The sequence below is a fragment of the Crocodylus siamensis genome, chromosome 1 (assembly GCF_052110815.1).
Source record: "Crocodylus siamensis isolate JL-2025a chromosome 1, ASM5211081v1, whole genome shotgun sequence".
NCBI lineage: Eukaryota > Metazoa > Chordata > Crocodylia > Crocodylidae > Crocodylus > Crocodylus siamensis.
The window spans coordinates 342,938,510-342,959,830 of NC_143395.1; the positions used below are offsets into that span (position 1 = coordinate 342,938,510).

Genomic DNA, 21,321 nt, shown 5'->3' on the forward strand with positions numbered 1-21,321 from the left:
GTTAAGGCATTATCTCTGCAAAGATTTCTGTGCATGGTTAATGTCATGCATTGTGAATAAACTACTGAAGTCAACAGAACTACCCTTAATAAGCATGTATGTAAGTTCCTGCAAGAGTAGGAAAGAAGAATAAATCAACCAACATTATCACTGGAATTTTCTCTCCACTTACAAGTTTAAAAACAGATCCCTAACTTAATTTGATTCAAGTTTTTGAGGTTTGTTTCTCTCTTCCCTTTACAGCCAGAAAAAAGATCCAGACCAAATATGCAAGTAAGTATCTCTAATTCCATTGATATATATGTATTTTAAAACATACTCACTGTTCTAAGAGCTGTTCATATTTTGCTAAAGCATCTTTCTCAGCCAAAATTGCTCTCTGTTTTTCAGCCACGGCATTATCTCTTGCTTCTCTCAAATTTCTGAGGAAAAAATATTTTGTTAGACAATTGTTATATATCTTACTATATGATAAAGGATACATAAAAGGATACATTGATTTATCTTTTTCAGTTATTACATTCCTGCTCAGAAAAAATAAAAATATATTTAAAAAGTAGTATAGTATAACCTCCTGAATAAGGCAGGGTTGGGACCAAGCACCTGCTGGAAATGTGAAAATTCTGGATTTTTGAAACTGGAGCGGCAGGAGGTCCCAGAGCAGCAGCCGCACATGGAGCAGTGGCGCTGGGTGGTGGATAGCAGCGGTGCGCAAGCTTCCCTCTCTGCTGTTCCGGGACTGGCCACAGCTACTCCCTGATGGAGTGTATTTTTAAAAAGTGCTGGAATTTTGATAATCCCAGATTTATGAGGTTATACTGTAGTAAGAATCTCTTTCCTAACTGGTCTCTGACATTATGTAATTTGGGTATGAAGATGTAAAAAAACCACTATTTACAAACTATTTCTGACCTCTCCCTCACTTCATATACATTTTACTGACCATACTGACTGGGATACTGAGGCCCCCCACACGGTTACAATTAAGACGTGGTTAGCCTGTTAACTGCATCATAAATAGTAATACTGCCATACATTCAAGGAATAAATGGCATGACAAAAAGAGAAACCAGTCATAAAAATATTCCATAAAAGACAAGTAACTTTTTTGTGGCTGGTTTCCATCATGCCTTAAACTGAACATGTGGCAGGGTAACCAGAGCTGGTTCCAGACTCTTGTGTGGTCCTGGGGCTGGGACCCACAATCAACTGAATCAGGGACTTGAACCAGCCCCAGTGTGATCCAGGGGCTGGAAACCCATGCTCCCCCTTGCACTGGCAAGCAGTAATAGCTCCACTGGGATCTGATCCCTGATCCCAAAACTGTATACCCTGCCATGCATGTGTGGCATGAGCAGAGGTGTGACTGTTGTTATTGGGGAAATTAGATTTCCCTTGTGCCATTAAATGAACATGTGCCAGGGGCCTGAGAAAAACAGGCAAAGGTGTGACATGATGATGGGCAACAGATAGCTCAAGAATTCATACTATGAGGAAGATTCAAACTCTATAATCCATTAACAGTAAAAGGATTCTTTCTTAATGGATGAACTTCACTCAAGTATGGGTGTGGACCTTCTAGGATCAAGACTGGGATAATAGATACCAGCTTTTAATTAGAAGGCAAGAGGAGAAACAAAGGACATAAAATCCAGTAAATGATGATATGGCAATGAACACTAGTGGGTAGACAGACAAGGCAGCTAATACTGATGAGAACTGTAGGGAAGTAGATAAAATTAAACGACTATGTAACTCAGAAAGGGTATTGGCTGTTGTACTTATAAACTGCTAAAATGTTTATACCCTAACCCTGGGCAACAGAATAGAGGAAACTGAACTACTAGGAGAAAAAATAAAAATCTATGGAAATCTTGTAGAACAGCAATGACAACTAGAATACAAGTATTAAAGGGTACGACTTGGGTTGTCTACTGATCTCCATGACAACGTTTCAAGGCACAGGCTAGCCAAAATATGAGCATGCAGCAATAACATGACATTTCAAAAGAAGACACGCCCCCAGAGGCCATGCCAGGGAGCAGAGCAGTGTCCCAGAGCCAACGGAGCCTCACGCAGGGCAGGCAGTGACTCCTCCTTAGAGAGGAGGTAGAAATCTCCATCCTTGGAGGTTTTTAAGGCCCAGCTCAACAAAGCCCTGGCTGGGATGATCTAGGTGGGGATGGTCCTGCTTTGAGCAGACAGGTGGACTAAATGACCTCCTGAGGTCCCTTTCAACCCAAATTTTCTATGATTTTCTTTTGTCTGCAGCTCAACATATGTCTACTGATTTTTTGTTTATAATAAATCTTTTTGTTATAATAAATCTTTTTGTTATCCCTTTTAATTCACTTGTCAATGATACCTGTAACCCCAGGCCAGCACAGATTTGCTCTTCCCACAGTAAGGGATATCCATCTTTTAGGGGCGACTGGGCATGGGCATGGTCCTTCTTGCTGACAAAATCTCCTCTGCTAAGGACAGGCAATGCCTGAGCAAGACAGGGAGGGCTGTCTTAAGCTACTGTTTTCACCAACTGGTCTGTGGTGCACCTCACCTGGTTCTCAGTGGTTAAGCAGCAGACGGAAGAGAAGGGTATGGGGCAGGAGGGCACCCCACGGTGTGCAAACACATGGGAGTGTATCTTAAGGGTGCACCCAGATTGCATCAGAGGCAAGAGTGCCATCATAGTGACACTGAAAAAGTAGGGCTAATTAAGAAGTTCAAAGGATAAAAATCCGGACAAAAAGATGCTTGTTTCCTTATGTAACAACAACAATTACTGCATTAACACACATTTTTGTTTTGCTACATTTAATAAAATGGCAAGTAAGTACAAAACAACCCAAACAAACTTTGAAGATCATCCATAAACACATGCAAGAAGTCCCAACCTTTTTAAATTCCCAAACTTGATTTGCATACTGAATCACACACTTCCCAGAAATGTTTTCTCTTTGGGGCCTATTATATAGAGATTGCATCCTAAGTGTCTTAGAATGATACATACAGAGCACAGCTCCTTTCTTTTTCCTTATGGACTGCAAGAAACAGTATTTAACTCTAAACACACAGAACAGTTTTATAACTATCCCAGATCATGTTCAAATATTCTGCTCCATGCACATACTCTTTTCATACTAACCATGGCTACAATACCACCTAGCCAACCAAAAAAAAAAAGAATAAAATTCTAGTAATATCTGTATCGTTATATATTACAAAAAAGATCAAATTTCAACACATTTTTATAGTTTACATGTATGAATTTAGAAAAAATTACTGTCAACTGTTATTAAACATGGGATGAAGTTGTATTCAACTGCAACTGGGAAGAAGCAGTAAATCTTGAGAAGATGCTAGCTTACATAACTTCCTATGGCTATGAAGGTATTAAAAGGGTGCAGGTCTCTTATTCCCTTTCTGTCAGTCTTGATTTTTGTGCGTGTTATGTATGTATATTACAATAAACAGCAGTTATGTGCATATCCATTCAGGCTTAAGCGCATACCATCTTTCAGTCCCACTGTCTGCTTTGTGATGCAACTGAACTAACTGGTACCAGGGTGAAATAAAGGCTGTTGTTAGAAAGTCTTGAAAATGATGGAAGCTAGTCATTTTGGGAGCTGTTAATGCCATAGCACAGACAGTATCATTAATGAGCATTACTTACACTAAAGTTTGAGTAACAACATAGGCTGGGACATCACATTACCTTCAAATAATTCCCGGGCTGCTGAGATCAGAACTGAAACATGTGAAGGATACTGTTAACAAAAAGGTGATCAACAATAGTAACTAACTGCTTCTGAAACTGGTAGTGAGGATACAGGTGAGCAAAAATCCATTAAATAGTCACAGAACAATGTGACCTTGCCTACTGTCTGCCACTCCTTGATGCTGAAAAAAGGATCAAATGTGTCTGGTGCTGGAAACTCTATTTGTAACAGAAAAATGTTAGGTATTCATCCAATCAGTCTCTGAAGTTGGTTTTGTTCATCAGAAGGGGAGTTAAATGAAGTCCTAAGGTGATCCTCAAGAGCCTAACAATGATTTATTGCTCATAAGGTTACTGTTCCATTTCATCCTTGTCATCCTACACGCACCACTCTACAAAAGTGATGCTTGGGTGCCCTCAAGAAAAAGTATTGCCTGAGATGAGAAAAGAGCTGGGGATAACTCAGTAGAGTTAATCTCTGGTGCCTGAAAGTGAATACATGTACATGTTACTACTGCTGCTAAAGTCAGTGCAAGCTAGTTTTGGCAAAAATCAAGCAAGTCTTCACTGACTTCTGAAAATAGGGCTATATTAAGATGCTGCATTGTGTCTTTCCAAGAAGATGGAGCTTTCAAACAAGGGAAGCTGGGTAGGCTCTTTAGAGCAGAATAGGATACGATTTCTTTTAATGGAATCCTGAGCTTCTCAAAGGAATTCTAGATTGGTATTGGTGATAAATATTCAGAGTCAAGTAGAGGAGGCATAGTGAAAGAACTTCAACTGATATCCCCCAGCCATGTCTCCATGCCAATGAAATGTCCAAACTGCTGGACAGCAGAGCCACAAGTTGACCAGAGATACCTAGAAAAAAAAGCTTTTCAATTGTTAAGGAAGGTGATGTCAGTAAAGAAGTATGTGAATGCTTAATCTTCTCACACCCTGCAAGCTCCTTTTGTGAACAAAATGCTTCCTCCTGTCTCTTTGCCAGCATAAGGTTATGAAGAGAACTAAGAGTAGCCCCAACAAAGTTTTCAGTGGCAATATAGACTGTGGTGTAGTCTGTTTTGATGGAGCCTATGGTGTTTGGACTGGAAATTCCATCATTTGACATACATGTGAATAGCACCAAGGCTTGCGTGGCAGGGATCTTTGCAGGAGAGAGGCCGACATCAAGATGGAGTGCAAGAATGGTTTGACTGAAAAATTCATGAAGCCAAGTGAGTTTCAGATAGCTAAGCAGACTGTAGATCCTTTGAATTTGCCACAGGGCCTGAATGTAGCCTCAAGGAAGGCAAGCCTAAATATACTTCATTATTGACAGGTTAGCTGGCTTGTGAACAAGAGTTTTGGGTAGCTATGTGAGGTGGTTCCAAAGAAACTAATAATGTTGGGGGTATCAACAGAGGAAACTTAAGGACCCCAAGGTGAACCAAGCCTACATCTGTATTTTACCTTCACATGAAAGCACTCTTGCACTTCCCCAGCAAACATGTTTAAAATACTTTTGCAGCTTAGTTCTAGAGGCACTAAATCCCTATTAGTAGCTGCACAGAGGCCCCTGAATTTTTTAATGTGGGCAAACCAACACACATATGTATCTCTTCCTAATTTTGTTCTTGGAAACAACTGCAATGTAGATAAATGTAAAGTGATATACCTGGGCAAAAACAACCCAAACTATAACCTACATTATGATGGACTCTACATGAGATAGTATCACACAGGAAAGAGATTTTGGGAGTCATTGTGGACAGCCCGCTAAAAATATCAGCTCAGTGCTTAGCAGCCATCAAAAAGGCTAACAAAATGTTAAGATTTATTAAGAAGGGAATTGTAAACAAAATGGAAACTATTATGCTCCTTTATAATTCCACTATGCATTCACACCTTGAATACTGTGCCCAGTTCTGGTCTCCTCACCTCAAAAAGGATGTAGAAGAAGTAGAGAAAGTACAGAGAAAGGTAACAAGGATGATTAGCAGGATGGAGCAGCTTCCACATGAGGAGAGACTAAAGAGCCTACACCTATTTAGTTTAGAAAAGAGACACTTGAAAGGGAACCTGATAAGGGTTTACAAAATACTAAATGATGAAGAGAAAGTAAATAGGGATTTATTATTCACTATCTCTCACAATAAAAGAACTTGAGGTCATAAAATGACACTAGAAGGTAGTAAGTTTAAAACTAACAAAAGGGAGTTCTTTTTCACACACTGTGTAATTGCCTCCAGATGTTGTGAAAGCTGACAGCTGACCTAGATTCAAAAAGGAACCGGACAAATTACTGGAGGAAAGGGACATCAGTAGCTATTAAGCATGGGAGTTAGGGATAGATACAGCCTCTGACTGAATTAGAACTTCCTCAACTTAAATACTGGAGGTTGCAACTGAGAGGAACAGTGAGAAAAACACCCTGGTCATGACTACTTCACTCTCCTTTTTAGCATCCACACTCTGCCACTGTGTGACATAGGAGAATGGACAGGATGGACCCAAGGTCTTGCCCAATAAATGGCAATTTTTATGTTCTTATGAAAACTTCCCCCCAAAAAAATCAGCCCAAAGCAGATACCTGACATGGAAAATTTAAACCCAAATGCTCTGAGTTTAGTAGTGTTATCAAGAATTGAAAATAATTTTTTATAATGGATAGTACCTTGGGCAAAATTAAATACAGTTGCTGACCACCTATTTGACTATAGCAAACTTTTGACAGAGTTTGCATCCAGTTAGAAAGGGATGTATTAACCCTTAACTATGGTCTACATACACATTTCCTCCAAATTGCCAATATTGACATGGAACTGTTTTCCAGTGAGTGATCTGGCATACTATCTGCAACGTAGATAGTATCATCTTTAAACATAAATCTTATGTTAAGGTAAACACATAACTGGTTCAGTAACTACAAGCAAAGAGTAACTATTCATGGATCAATGTCTGATTGGCAGAAGATCTCAAGTGAAATTTCAGAGTGCTCAGTTTTGGGTCTAGTGTTGCTTAATTTTTTTCATGACTTGGATGCAGGGATAGAGAGAATACTGATGCAATTTGGAAACAACACACTACTAGAAGGAATAACAAACACTTTGGAGGACAGAATAATAAAATTCAAAAGTTTTTCAAGAAGTCTGAGAATAAGACAAAAAGTAACAAAATAAAATTCATCAGAGACAAATGTACAGTGCTACTCAGATACAAATATATCAGGAATTAGCTGGTTTGTCAATAACATTGTGAGAAGGATCTGGGATTCAGGATAGGTCACAAACTCAACATGAGTCAGCAACGTGATTATGCCATAAGGAAAGTAAATGCATTTCAGGTTACAATAACAGTAGCACTGTACACAATACGTGGAAGATAATAGCATTACGCTACTTAGACCTAGATAAGCCACAGCTGAAGTTCTGCATCCAGTTTTCGGCTCCATATTACAAGTGGGACCGAGAAACTAGATGAAATTCAGAGCTGATCAAGAAAGATGATAAAGGGGTTGGAAAGATGGCAATACAAGGACAGGCTGAAGCATCTAGGTATTTTAGTCTGGAAAAAAAAAAGGAGATTTAGGAGAGGAGGAAATGACACGATGGCACAGCATTTGAAAGGATAACAAAGATGGGAACATTCTTCCCTTGCTATAGAGGGCAGGATTCACAAAAATGGATTCAAACTTCAGCAAAGCAAATTTAGATCCAATTTTAGGAAAAATTAACTATAAATAAAGTAGAAGAATGGAACAAGCTGTCTAGGGGAGATAAAGGAATCTTCTTCACTGGAGGTTTTTGAGATGCTGAACAGGTGTCTATCTGAGATGGTTTAGAAATAGGAAATGGTACATTTGTGTACACAGTTAGACTAGATGACCCTTGAGATCATTTCCAAAGCTATGCCATTTCAGACATCATTTTTTTGAAAACATGAAAATGCTTTCAATTCGTTTTCCTCTATCTTCCTCATCACATTCAATTCATCCTCTTTTCCACATCACCTCAATCCCAAAGTTTACCTCCAACATTTACAATAAGTTATAGAACACATTTTATGCAAAATAACTTAACTATGAAATAACCTAGCATTGCACAGCTAGCAAGACACAAATAACAAAATAGGTAATTTATTATAACAAATTCATTGATGACATGATAAAGCAAAAAACTTAAATTTTAACTTTTATTGCAAAAATATAATTCTATCCTGAAGATAATTTTGCGTGAGCATATTTAAGTTGATTTAGAATGGGTCATAATTAAGCCATTTTCTACACTTCGAAAGGGAGACAACTTACTTTAGATAATATATACACTTTTTTTGATCATTTTTGCTTAAAATGGTCTACAGGTTTTTAAAAAACCCATCTTACCCACCTGTTTTCACGTTCATACATCTCCTTTGAAGCACTTCGAAGCTGCTCAATCTCTTGATTTGTTTTCAATCTAATTTGTTCCAATTCTTCACGCAATTTGTTTTCATATTCTGTTTTATAACGATCCCTGAAAAATGTTTAAAAAAATCTAACTTATATTATTATAACATGGTACTCTGCATAAGTAAAGCTACATTTTTCTTCCAAACATGATCTACAAGGTCTGTTCAAAAAGTATTGAGACTGTGTGTGTCTTTGTGGTACAAAAGTATTGGGTGGGGGTCGTGGCTTTGCTGAACATGTCTGGCATGTTGGGACTCCTCTGGACAGGTCTGCAGCTCATGGTGTTTCCCTAGCTTTCTGTGGCCAGCGGTTGAAGTAAAATTGTGTGTGTCCCCTTTTGTTATGTCAGAGTGTCCAGAACACGTGTATATTTAATTTTGCATGAAAATTGAGAAAACAGCAAGTGAAACATTTGAATTACTTAAAATAGAATTTGGTGATGACACTATGAGCTGTGCATGAGTTTTTGAATGGTATCGTAGGTTTCACAGATTTCATAGACATCGGGGCTGGAAGGGACCTCAGAAAATCATTGAGTCCAGCCCCTGCCCCAGAAATGTAGGGCCCAAAACTGGACACAGGAATCCAGGTGAGGCCTCACCAGTGCTGAATGGAGGGGAAGAATCACTTCCCTTAATCTGCAAGTGATACTCCTGCTAACACTACTTAAGAGGCTGTTGGGTTTTTTTGCAACAAGATCATACTGTTGGCTCAGATTCAGCTTATGGTCTACTGTAACCTCCATGTACTTCTCTGCAGTACTACAGCTCAGGGCTGCAAAGGATGTACCCTGATTGCCTTAGCACCCAGAGAACCTGTGACAACAGCATTCAATCCAGTACCAACTATAGCACGCACAGGAACGTGAATATGGCTGGTGGTGGGGCTCATATTTGCACAGCATCCTACTAGGTGGGTCATCTTCCTCAGGAAACAGGGCATCTAGACTGTCCCCTAGGCTGGGGTCAAGTCAAACCCACATCTTTGCCTTTCCAGAAGACTGCCCTACAGGAAGCTTCCACTCCTCTTGGGCTACAGGGTAGGAAGGAAAGGGGCCAGCAGGAGCCAAGCGAGAGGGAGCCTGACTGTGGCTTTGTGATGATGATGAAGAATGAGGAATCTTGGGTTTTGAGGCACCTTGTGCATCTCACATTAAATAGCTGTTGCTTAAAAGGGACAAACAGCCCTGGGACCAGGGACTTTACTACAGGGTCTCCACCTCCCAGCTGAGCACCATGACCACCAAGCATAGAGCAAATCTTAAAGAAGGATGATCATTGGTCAAAGTGAGAAGTGTTCCAGATGCCCTTCAACATCCCAAAATGATGAAAATGTGGCAGTGGCTCACAGTTTGGTTCAAAATGACAGGCACTAACTGTCCGAGAGATTACAGTAGAAGTTGGAATTTCTAATGGTTCATGTAATTCAATTCTAACCAGTGATTTGGGAATGAAACAACTAGAAAAATGACCAGAAAAGTGGGTGTCCAACTCGTGGATGCTTCACCATGACAACATGCCTGCCCACTCAGCACAGCTTGTGAAGCAACTTTTAGCCAAATTTTAGCTAAATACTATATCCCACAAGCACCGCAGCTTCCATATTCACCTGATATGGCCCCATACAACTTTTTTCTCTTCCCTCAACTAAAGAAAACCTTGAAAGGAAGAAGATTTTGTGATGTGGAAACCATAAAACAAAATGGGACTGAGCAACTTTAGAAATTCCACAAATTGCTCATCAGAGGTGCTTCCAACAATGGAAGAAACGTTGGGAGAAGTGTGTGGCTGCAAAAGCAGCATATGTTAAAGGAGATTAAGCTGAAACCCCTGTAAATAGAATATTTTGTTTCCTACAGCATCAGTCTCAATACTTTTTGAACAGCCTTTGTATGCTGCTTATTTTATGCTGCCGTTTTCTTGACAGAATAATTGGCCTACAATAACTTGGTGAAGACCCAGATGACTAGCAAAGGACAGTCTAGAGAAGCAACAAAATAATTAGAGGTCTATAAAACTTGATATCCAAGGAAAGCTTAGAAGAACTGGGGCTATTTAGTCTGGAGAGGAGATGACTGAAAGGGTATTAGAGAAAAGTCTACAAATACAAAAATGGTTGTTGTAAACAGAATGGCTCAATTATTTTCTCTGTTGTCCACAGTGGACTAGACAAGTAGTAATCAGTTTAAACTGTACCATGGGAAATTTAGACTGGGAATTAAGAAGAATCTTTTCACTATGAGAGTGGTTAAGCACTAAAACAAACTGCCTAGAGATGAAACTTCCAAAGGTGAAAAGCTTGAGGTTGAAAGTAACTATCTCCTGAGTTTAAACAATCATGTGGTTGAACATATAACTACTAGTGCATTTTACACACACACACACACACACACACACACAGAAACACTCTTACAATAATTTTTTATTACTAAAATAGGGTAACTAACCATTTACTAAGACAGACATTTTCAAGTGCCCAGCACTGGTTTAATTATACCCTTTTTATGGTGAATTAGCCAGCATGGAACACAGTAGGGAGGGAATTGCTCAGGCAAATTACATGTTTTAAGTTTTCATAAAACCTAGCCCACCATTAAGTTTCAGAAAAAATACCCTGTTACAGGCAGGAAATAAGTCATGTCACCAGGTGCATTCTTGTAAAAATAATACAAAGGCCCAAGCTTTTTTAATACAACAGTCTAAATCAGGGAGTGTCTCAGACTTTAGGAGATAGAAAAAAAATCTTGGAATAATGGCTGAGAGGAACAATTTTTTTCCATCTTGATGCATAACATACTAGCATGGTGTATTTCATATGCTGGAACAGAATGTTATATATATTTTTAGAGAAATTTTTCCTTATAATGGAGAATGCTACAGAATGGAGGCCAGAACTGGATAGGACAATTTTCCTGGTGTTCTTAGAAATAATATCTAGACTCAGAGGCAACTTAGTGTTACAGCAGGAAAGCAGGTCTGGGGGATTTGCAAAATAATTCTAACAGCAGAATCATTATCTATTGCTCACAACTGCACTACTGCCTGAATATGTGATCTATCAAAGCAAACGGTGAACCTTCGAGGTCATGTGAAAACAGATGTATTGAGTTCAAAGGCATGTAGTTCCCTAAGATAAGAAGGAAGAACTCTGTCATCCTTATACATTCACATAAGATCTCTCTGGAATGATATCAGTCATGATCAAAACTGGTTTGCCTTGAAACAGAAGATATGCTGCATGAGCCAAATGAATTATCCTGAGCTCCAATACATCTATGTGAAGATGAGTTTTCTCATGTGACATGTTTATGCCAACTAGTGTGAAGTTTCTTTGGCAGGCAGATGGACTTCAGTCATTTTTCTACAGAACAAAGGTAAATCTTATCATATTAAGTGATGATTATACATGATTGATTGTGGATTAGTAATCTTACACAAGTTCTATATCTGAAAATTGTTTTGCAATTGAAATAGGAACTCTGTTCTGACCCCAAACATATCATTGCAGACTCTTGTAGTCTAGAAGGCACCAATGATTGATCCTCCCTTGCTGATTCTGAGCCACAATATGAAAATGTGCAAAATGTAATAAATCCCTGTCATAAGGTGCCCTCTAGGGGTGACTGTGAAGCCCCTGGAGTCCCTCTAGCCTTTGCTCACTCTGCTCTCATTAAACAGTCACTCCTTTTCTTGCCCAACACACTTTCATGAATCTTACTTGTATGTGAGGGAGGCTGCCTGGGCTTCCCAAATTGCTCTCTGTCTCCAGTGACCACCAGGTGTCTGTGGTCTCGGCTCCAGGGCTAATTGCATGGCTCCAATCCATCCCTACAGCACATCCCATATGTCTTGCAGGTGCCATCACTCACTGATGTTACCTTCCACTTAGCCCCTCCTTTGGGCTCCTGGACCCTCTCTTGTCCCACACATTCAAGCCATCAACTCTCAGCCCCTCAATCTGGGCTTTGAACCCTTCCTTGCGTCCCTAGGAACCTCCTCCTCCCCTCAGTTGCTGGATGTACTCTCTAAGTTGCCATTCCAGAGCTGCAGCCCTCCTGCTGAGTGATGTTCCCTCACCAGCCTCCAGGATGTTATTGCTGGCTCCACTCAGGTCTGACCTTATACCCTGCCTATGCACCGTCTTCCTCCAGAGTCAGAGGACTCCATAATCTGCCTGGCTGCACTTGCAGGCTTCCTCAGCACTAGCCTGTCTGCTTCTTAAAGTGGCAGGAACACCAAGCCCCTGCCACAATCCCATATGTGATCTATTGAGGTAAGCTGCCTTAGGTGAGTCAATTGTCAAGGAAATGGTAAACTTGGCTCCACAACAGTATCTCTTGGTTCCATAAATATGCTGCCACTACATTGATGTATCTTATGATGTATCACATCTTTGGAACTGGTCACCTGAATAGCAGGGCTCCATACTGAAAAAAAACAAGGTTCTCACTTGAATTTTTCAGGATTCATTGTATACTAATAAAATAATTGCCATAAAGCAAACTTTCTCTTTGGGTTTCTTTAGTGTTGTAGACTGACTCCCAAAAATCTTTAAAAACTTCTTTATATACTTCTCTTAAATATTGTGTGTAATACGAAAGACAAGGATTTCTTAGGGTGTTGATTTCCGTAACATGGAAGATAGTGAAATGCACCATATCATGGAAGATACCAAAATCCACCTTATATACTTTCTGGATCATCATGGCCACAACATCAGTCACAGTACCATAACATGGAAGATACTGAAATCTGCCTTCTCCCCCATCTTCCAGCTGTTGTTCATTATACTGTGCTGGTGTTTACACCTTAGACCTAAAGAATGCCTTGCATTCAAAAGCTTGCTAACTAACCCAACTATGTAGTTGGTCCAATAAAAGATAGCACCAAAGAAATCCTAGCTTCTTGCATAATTCCTCGCCTCTCCTGGCTACAACATCATTGTAACACTACCATGTGATAGGAAAAAAACAAAGCCTAATTCTGATCTGTCATAAACAGATCTGAACAAACTCTTGTGAAATCAATAGACATTTACTTTAATGGGATTTTAACATAAGAACTTGCCTGGATGTTACATATTTCTCATATACTTCTTCTCTAGCTTTTTTGGCATCCTCCAACTGAATCTGGAGTCTTTCAAGACGATCTTCTTCATGGGCACGACGAACACTGAGCTCCATATTCTGGCGATTAAGATAGTCTTTATCCTTTTGCAGCAAATTAATGGACTGCTGTAATGTTGTCACCTACAGACAAAACAAACGTATTGGTTTGCAGTAGATAAAAATTAAAATTAAGCAATTAAAATAAAACATTAAAATAAAAAAATTAAATTCTCTTGTTATTGCTATAACTTAAATCACAAGTTATAAACCCAATTCAAATGGAACCAAAATTTAATATAAAATATCTTAAGACCTAAACTTACTATACCTTTTGAAACATTTACATAAAAATGCTGAATCTATAATCCTCTATCAAAACTTCAAGGGACACATTATTTTCTAACTTTGGAAAAAAAGGATATAACTTTTGAGGTCAAGCCTTAGAAATTTGCCACAATAGGTCATATGAATTAAGGGCTTGATCCTGTGGGGAATCCATAAGCAATACATCATTCTCCATTTTCTAATATACTAAAAATCTAAAATGTATAACGATTTGTAAACATTAAGCTTCATTAATTAATTATGTTTCATTAATTAATTAAACATTAGTTGCATAAATTAGTGCAGTTATAGTGGACTTGTCTCAGTACTAAACATACCAAAAATTCATGGAAAGTCTCTATTTATTTGTAAATTATGTTTTAATCATTATATTAATGAATGAGAATGCACCCATCTCTACAAAACAAACAAAACACAAACAGAAAAAAAATTCAAATTGATTATTTAAATCAATCCATTTCATGTGAGATATTTTGTCTTGAGGTAAGCTTTAATCATACATGTCACATCATGTTTATAAAAAAAATGCAGTTGCTCTTAAAACCTGAAAATATGTAGCTTCGGTGTGTACTGTTTTCTTTTATATTTGCATGTGACTTTGCAAGCTTTAAATGAAGTGTCTAAAAATTAAACTGTAGTGTTTTATGTTTCTGGTGACTTTTTTAAAGAAAATTTGAGCACGAAAACATATTTTAGTTATAAATGATGATCCTGTAAACTCAAGATGTAAAAAACACAACAAAAAACACCCCCCAAAAAACCCAACAGATTGAAAAACCTCTTTCTTCAGACATTATAACAGTAATACATTCGGTAAGTTACATTATGTTGTCATGACATCTGTGCAACCACAAGATTTTCAGTGAAATTTTTCAGCTGTAATTGAAAGTTAGAAAAAATTGAGTTATGCATCAGTAACTAAGACCTCCGGCACATGTTTACTTAATGGCACAATGGAATTTGTTCCTCAGTCTCAGCAATTTCTTCTGCCATGCTACATGTGCATGGCAGGCTACATAGTTATGGGACCAGGATCAGATCCCAGTTATCCCAATACTAGTTGCCAGTGCACAGGAAGCCCTTGCACTAGCAAGTAGAAAGCTGAGTGCCCATTGAACTAGTGTGGTGTTGAACTCACTTCTGTACGGTCCTAGGGCTAAAACCGACAATCAGCTGATTGTAGATTTCAGCTGTGGGACCATACTGAGGCTGATCTCAGACCTCTGCCTTGTAACTGGAATCAGGTTGCATGGCTTATTTCCCATTTTATCATCTCATTAATTTCATGAGTGTGGCCAGGTCACTATTTAAGACATGATTAACTGGTTAATCACCTCTTAAGTGTAACATTTGCCAAGGGTCTGAAGTTTCTTTAAAATATACTGTCTCCAAACACACTCTTACTAATGTGTTTGGTTCACAATCTGTTGCAGCTGGAAACTTTTTTGCCTTAGAAATACCCATAAAGAGGGAACTAGTCCTGCTTCTCCCTGTGCCCCTGGGCTGAAGGCATTAGGGCAGCACATACTTTCCCACTTGTCAGTTTCTTCTCAACCAGAGATCTACCTTACTTTTGACCCTGGGGAAGAGGAGGAGGGCAGGGTCTGAATATGTATGTAGACAATACAACCTCAAAAAACTTCAGTTTGTGAGAAGCAATTTTGCTTCCTTTTAAAAGTAACTCTCCACACCATTTGCATTAATGGATGACTCAAAAGCATGGCCACATACATGAAAGTGAATCTTGAACTCCCCTTCTTAAGCAAACAGGACTGGTGTGTCAAGTTCATCATCTGCTTTAGAGGTTTCTGCGGTGGCATAAAGCTTCATAAAAGTATGAAGGGAGCTCCAAGTAGCTGCTTTGTAGATATCAGCTGTGACAATGTTACACAGGGATGCTATGTACCAGTAAGTAGTCTGGGCTCTGGTGAAACGTGCCCTATTACTAATAGTAGGTTCACCTCAATCGTATGTTATGTCAAAATTATTTATAATTGGTATGTAGTCCAAGATCCATTTAGATAGTCTCCAGGCTTTTATCCTTGCGATTTCTGATCTCACAACTACCAATACAGCCAAGGAAACATTTTGAATGGCTTGGTTCTGTGAAGGTAATAATCCAATGACCTTTTCACATTTAGAAAATTCATCAAAATCTCTGCCTAGGAGAATTCAGGTTGTGGGAAGAACACTAAGCAATTAATATGCTGCCTGAAATTAAAGTCTGTGACACCTTTGGGCAGGAACTTGGGCTGAGTTACAGAGTTACTTTATCTGGGTAGAACGTAGCATGGAGGGGAAATCTTCCACTTGTACTTGGATCTCACCTACTTGCCTTGTTGATGCAATTCCTAAAAGGAAAATTTGTCACGGACAACCATGCCAACCAGGGAAGATGGGTTGGGACAGGAATAAAGATACCTGTTTAGAAACCTACTTCTATTTTAAGCAAGGCACCAGGCCTTGCAATGGACCCAAATGCCTGTTGTGTCACCATATCAATACAGACCATGTCATCAGTGAACCTAATGAAAAGGAATACAACAACCAAGGTTCATTCATCTGCAACCCTACCAACGTCATATATGCTGACACCTATTTAAATAATGCCCCTCTGTTGTTTACTGCAGAAAGACTGGGTGTCTTTACATGCAAGAATGAATGAACACTAATTTGACATCAACTGCAGAAAGACACAAAAGCCTGTGGTAGAACACTTCAACCTCTCTGGATGCTCCATTGAGGACCTCAGGATTGCAGTTTTTAGGGGGAAAACATTGAAAACCAATTTGAATGGGAAATGCTGAAACAAGAAATCATCCACAAATTGTACCGCATTATGCATGGTTTAAACAGGGACTATGGCTTCTTAACTTATTACCTGGATTAGCTTTTGTCATCACCTTGGTTCCTATAACTTTACTGTTCATTTGCTTTTCTCTTCTAGCACTTCCCTCCTCCCCCTCTCCTCTCCTCTCCTCCAGCTTTTGTATTCTAATTTCTCTCTTTGTACTCTGCTTTTTCCACATCCTTTCACAGGATTTCAAGTGAACTTGGGCTCACAAAAGCTTGTGCTCTCTCTATCTATACAACCTTACTTAGTTTATAAAGGTACATATTGGTAGGTGTTTTGCCAGTAGGTCACGGGAAGTTATTATTCCCCTCTGTTCACCACTGGTGAGGTCACATCTAGAGTACTGTGTCCAGTTTTGGGCCCCCTAATACAGAAAGGATGTGGACAGAGTCCAGCAGAGGGTGACAAAAATGGTGAGGGGGCTGAGGGACATGACTTATGAGGAAAGACAGAAAGAACTGGTCTTCTTTAATCTGGAAAAGAGAAGACTGAGAGAGGACTTAATAGCAGCCTTCAACTACCTGAAAAGGGATTCAAAAGAGGACGGAGCTAGACTGTTTGCACTGGTGGCAGATGACAGAACAAGGAGCAATGATGTCAAGTTGCAGCAAGGGAAGATTAGATTAGATATTAGGAAGAATTTTCTCATTAGGAGGGCAGTAAAACACTGAAACAGGTTACCCAGAGCGGTGGTGGATGCTCCATCCTTACAGATTTTCAAAACCTGGCTTGACAAAGCTTTGGCTGGAATGATCTAGTTGAGGATGGTCCTACTTTGAGCAGGGGGTTGGACTAGATGACCTCCTGAGGTCTCTTCCAACCTTAACTTTCTATGATTCTGCACTACCCTGAATTCTATTTCTGTTCAGCAGTGGGGTGGCAAGAGGCTAAAATTTGCCAGACTGCTTTGACCAAGTCCATTATGGCCTTGTTGATTATTAGAACTAGCTGGATCAGGCCTGATTAGTGCCATACACCTACAAAGCAGTGAGACTGTTCAGACACCTCCTTTAGGGAGATGTTTAATGAACTTGCCAGTTTTTTATGTAAGTTCTTGGAAGTTCCTTATATGTTTGGAGGATCATGGCACTGAAAGACTGGGGCAATGCCAAGATATACTGATTTTGCCCATGGAACTTTTGTGGAAATTCCTGTGGTGAACTAAAGCACAAATTCACTGAAGCTGCTTTGAAAGAGCATGGGTCTTTGGGTTCTCTCTCCTATTATAACCGTCTCTAACAACCTGGGGAGACTCAAAAACATCCCCAGCATAGAGGCTTTCAATGTCAATGGGCTCTCAGAGCATTGTGGGAGTTGTTTGTATATCTTCTACGTATCACAGGCCAAAGCTATTCCATTTGTGCAGGACAAGACAGTGGTATACTGAGACATACTATACTAATTCCTGTAATAAAAGCAATACAGCCATCTTGGTGTGACGCTGCAAACAGGCACAGGCTGTTCTCATTCTAGCACAGTGGTTAGAGTCAAGGAACCTTTCACTATAACCACATTTTCTACACTCACATTATCAGAAAAACTGTAGGCCATTGCCTGAGGTGCTGGGGTCTATCATCTGTTTTATGTGGTGCTACTGTGTAGGTGAGCATCTACAGAGCACTGGTTGGAGGACTGATCTAGGTCCTAAGAAAGCCAATGAGCAGCATTCAGAGAAGGAAAACAGCCAGTGTTGCAGCTGTGCTAAGGCACTGGGCTTGGAGATTATGCTGTTTTGAGCTGTCGGTACACAGTCCAATTCCAAAGTGCATGTCAGTGCTGAGGTTTGCAAAATAAGCCATACCAGATGTAGGGTACTTAGGTAGAACTAAGAAAATGGCACCTCTACAACAGACAGATAAAGTTATCAGATCACCAACTAGTTCCATCATCACAGATGAGTTTGACAACATCATAGCCCCCTTTAAGTGTTTGTGAGTTGTGATCCCCTGAATAGCTCCATGCCAGAGTGCTCTCCCTGCCCCTTACACTCCAAGCTGTATGTTTGGCACTGGGAAACGCTGGGAAATTTGATTTGGGCCTCTCTTTAGCTCTTGTGGAAATCCTGTAGGGCTCAGAAGTCACAGGGCCAGGTAGGATTCCTAGGGCAGAGGGCAGCTACTGGCCAGGATGGATACAAAGGCCTTAAGCAACAGCGGAAAGAGTTGAAACCCCCCTCCCCCCAAAAAAAGAAAACAAAACCAATAACTCCCCCCTGCTCCCCAAAAAAGAACAACACAAACTTTCAGTAGTCCTCCTAGTTCAGTGAAGGAATATTTTAAATATTAAACTATTACTGTTAAAGCATGATTTTTGGGTGTTTTCTGATGAAGGAGATCAGGAACAGAAAAAGTATTCCATCTTAAGTTAGGCAACTGAGAAGAGCTGAGGAGCCCGACACACAAAGTGGGAAGAAGGTGGGGGGGGGGCGCTAGAGTGTATTGTATGGATACTGCTACAGTAAGAAAGTCTCCAGCTGAAAAGCAAGGAATGAAATGTACCCATCAGAGAGCATACTGATGTAGACGAGCGAAGGAAACAATTTTATTTAAGTACTGCATATGAAGGAATCCATCTCTTCCTGAGTCTGGCCTTGCATTGCAAATGATAATCATAAATCTAAGAAAAATTCTGTAGCTGCTAACAGAAGCAAACACATTTCTGAATACAAAACAACAATAGATCTTCTGACTGAAGAGTCATAAGGCATTTTTCAGAATGGACCTGCACTTTACATAGGTCAACTCTTCCCGAAGACACTTTTCCCCCCTGTTATTTCTCAGGTATCTAATTTATCTCATGAAGATCACATTTAAATGAAAAATAGTTTTTATACTTTAAGAAGAACCCACACCATATAGCATATGTAAGTACTTCAAATTCTAAGTTCTTCTGATCAGAAATTCTCCTGTGTTTCTATACCATTAAAAAGGATGGCACCATCTGTAATGTTTCTAAATGCAAACTTCAGATCATTATTTTGATGATGAAAAGGAGCACGTTTTTTTACTTTTATTACTTCATAAATGAGCATCTGAGATAGAACAAGTTATTTACAGGAAGAGTGATTTCTCAAAAGGTGTTATCCACAGATTCCACTCAATGTCAACATGCAAAATTAATTTCTTTTGATCATAAATATTGTCTGGTACTAAACCTGCCCCCTACAACTATCCACAACTCGAAAGTCCAGAGAGTAGAGCAAGCCCAAACCAATTCTTAGTTTCATCATGAACACAAATAATTCCAGAAGAGCAGAACTCTTATGGAATTAGAATGGAATACAGACAGGTTATGAAACTGAAGAACTGGTTGCTGTAAGGTAAGTACACATTTTTCTGAGTGACAGATTGAGCACATTGATTCTGATCTTCGTGACTAGCAAGCTACCATCTGCTTGCTTGTAGATAGGTAGTAGAAGTCCTATTTAAACAAACTCTGTGGGACAAGCTTCTATTCTGATCTGTAAGCTCCTGTTAAAAACAGTGCCTTGTAAATGCATAAATCAAGAGCTATATAGCTGCTTTACAGGTTTAAAGTATAAGAAATTCCTCAAAGAGGCAACAGAGGCTTACTAAGCCTTAATGTAACTTTTTGATTCTAATACAGAAAACTTGTAACATGTTCTACAGGTGGATACCCAAAATTCAATCCTCTCTGCAAGTATACAGGATGCTCTAATTCTGGCAGCACAGACTATGCAAGTCTGAAGGTTTTGACTAATTTTATTCTAAATAAAAAGGCCATTCTCACACAACATCAAATGTGTAAAATGTAGTTTTCTCTAAGGTAGAATAAGGTTTGTGGAAAAACAAAAAACAGGAAGGAATTAATCAATTTATGCAGAATTCTAAGAAAATTTTGGTCTCAGGGAGGGGCTAGAGTTGGATGACAGACAAGAATCCTATGTTTGTGAGGACATTGTACAAAGGTATCTAAAATTTTCCCTACCTTTCAAGCTTATATATATCCTACTAATATTACACTAAGGTCCAAGAGAGGGTTTCCAAACAGAGAAGAAAAATATCTAAGACCCTTCATGATTTTTTTCATGTTTACAATTGGAGGATACAGGATTGTCTTGAACAGGAGGATGCTATGCAGATATTGCTGCAAGACACACATATGCAACTTAAATTCCAGAATGTTTCAGGACCAGAAAACAATCCAACATGCTTGTAATAGTTATGCCAAGGAAGAAAGCTAATGCAGAAATGCATAAATAGAAAATCTATTTCTAGATTTTAGATTCATAAGTAGGCCTGACTGGAATTTCCTGCTGCTTTAGAACAAAAGTCAGTGGTCAAGGCAATTAATTTCACTTAGAACATTGAGCTAGTGTCCAGGTTGTCAAATGTAGAGAAGCCAGGTCTCATTACTGTTCTGTAGCCATGTTAAGTACAGTGGTAAGTAACAGAGTCTCTCTGTACAGGGAGTGGTAGGGCGTGGGAGGAGGGAGATGTAGATTAACTAAAGCATGTTTAAAGTATACATTTTGCCAACACACAGAAAATAAACTACTCTAACTAAATATTATAGGTGATGCTAAAAGTAATCATGCAGGACACAAAATCAATGGATATTAGCAATGTTTTGCCTCACTGGCATGGGTAATTTGAAGGAGTTAAAGGTCAGCAAGCTGGCTTTGCTATTATGCTTTTGGGTAGAAGTGTACAAGTGTTCATACTCCCTATGCCTGAAGAAGGGTGAATGCATCCAAAAGCTTGCTAAGAACTTTTTTCTAGCTACTCAGTTGGTCTAATAAAAGATATCACATTTACTCAAAATACCTTGCCTATCCAAGAGTGTTCAAGATTCATGTTTAGCTTCAACAGACATTGCTGGCCAAAAGAATCCACATCTTGTATACC

General features: G+C 39.3%; 1 protein-coding gene across 2 annotated transcripts in view; it reads right to left on the reverse strand.

The window, feature by feature from the left end:
* Positions 1-21,321, reverse strand: part of PIBF1 (progesterone immunomodulatory binding factor 1) — a 190,503-nt gene that overhangs the window by 136,306 nt on the left and 32,876 nt on the right. For both annotated transcript variants that reach the window (XM_090024439.1, XM_090024430.1), the window contains exons 8-10: positions 13,214-13,395; positions 8,086-8,211; positions 324-422 (exon numbers count right to left, since the gene is read on the reverse strand). In XM_090024439.1, coding sequence (XP_089880565.1) covers positions 324-422; positions 8,086-8,211; positions 13,214-13,395 — 407 coding nt within the window. The remainder of the gene's footprint in view (positions 1-323; positions 423-8,085; positions 8,212-13,213; positions 13,396-21,321) is intronic.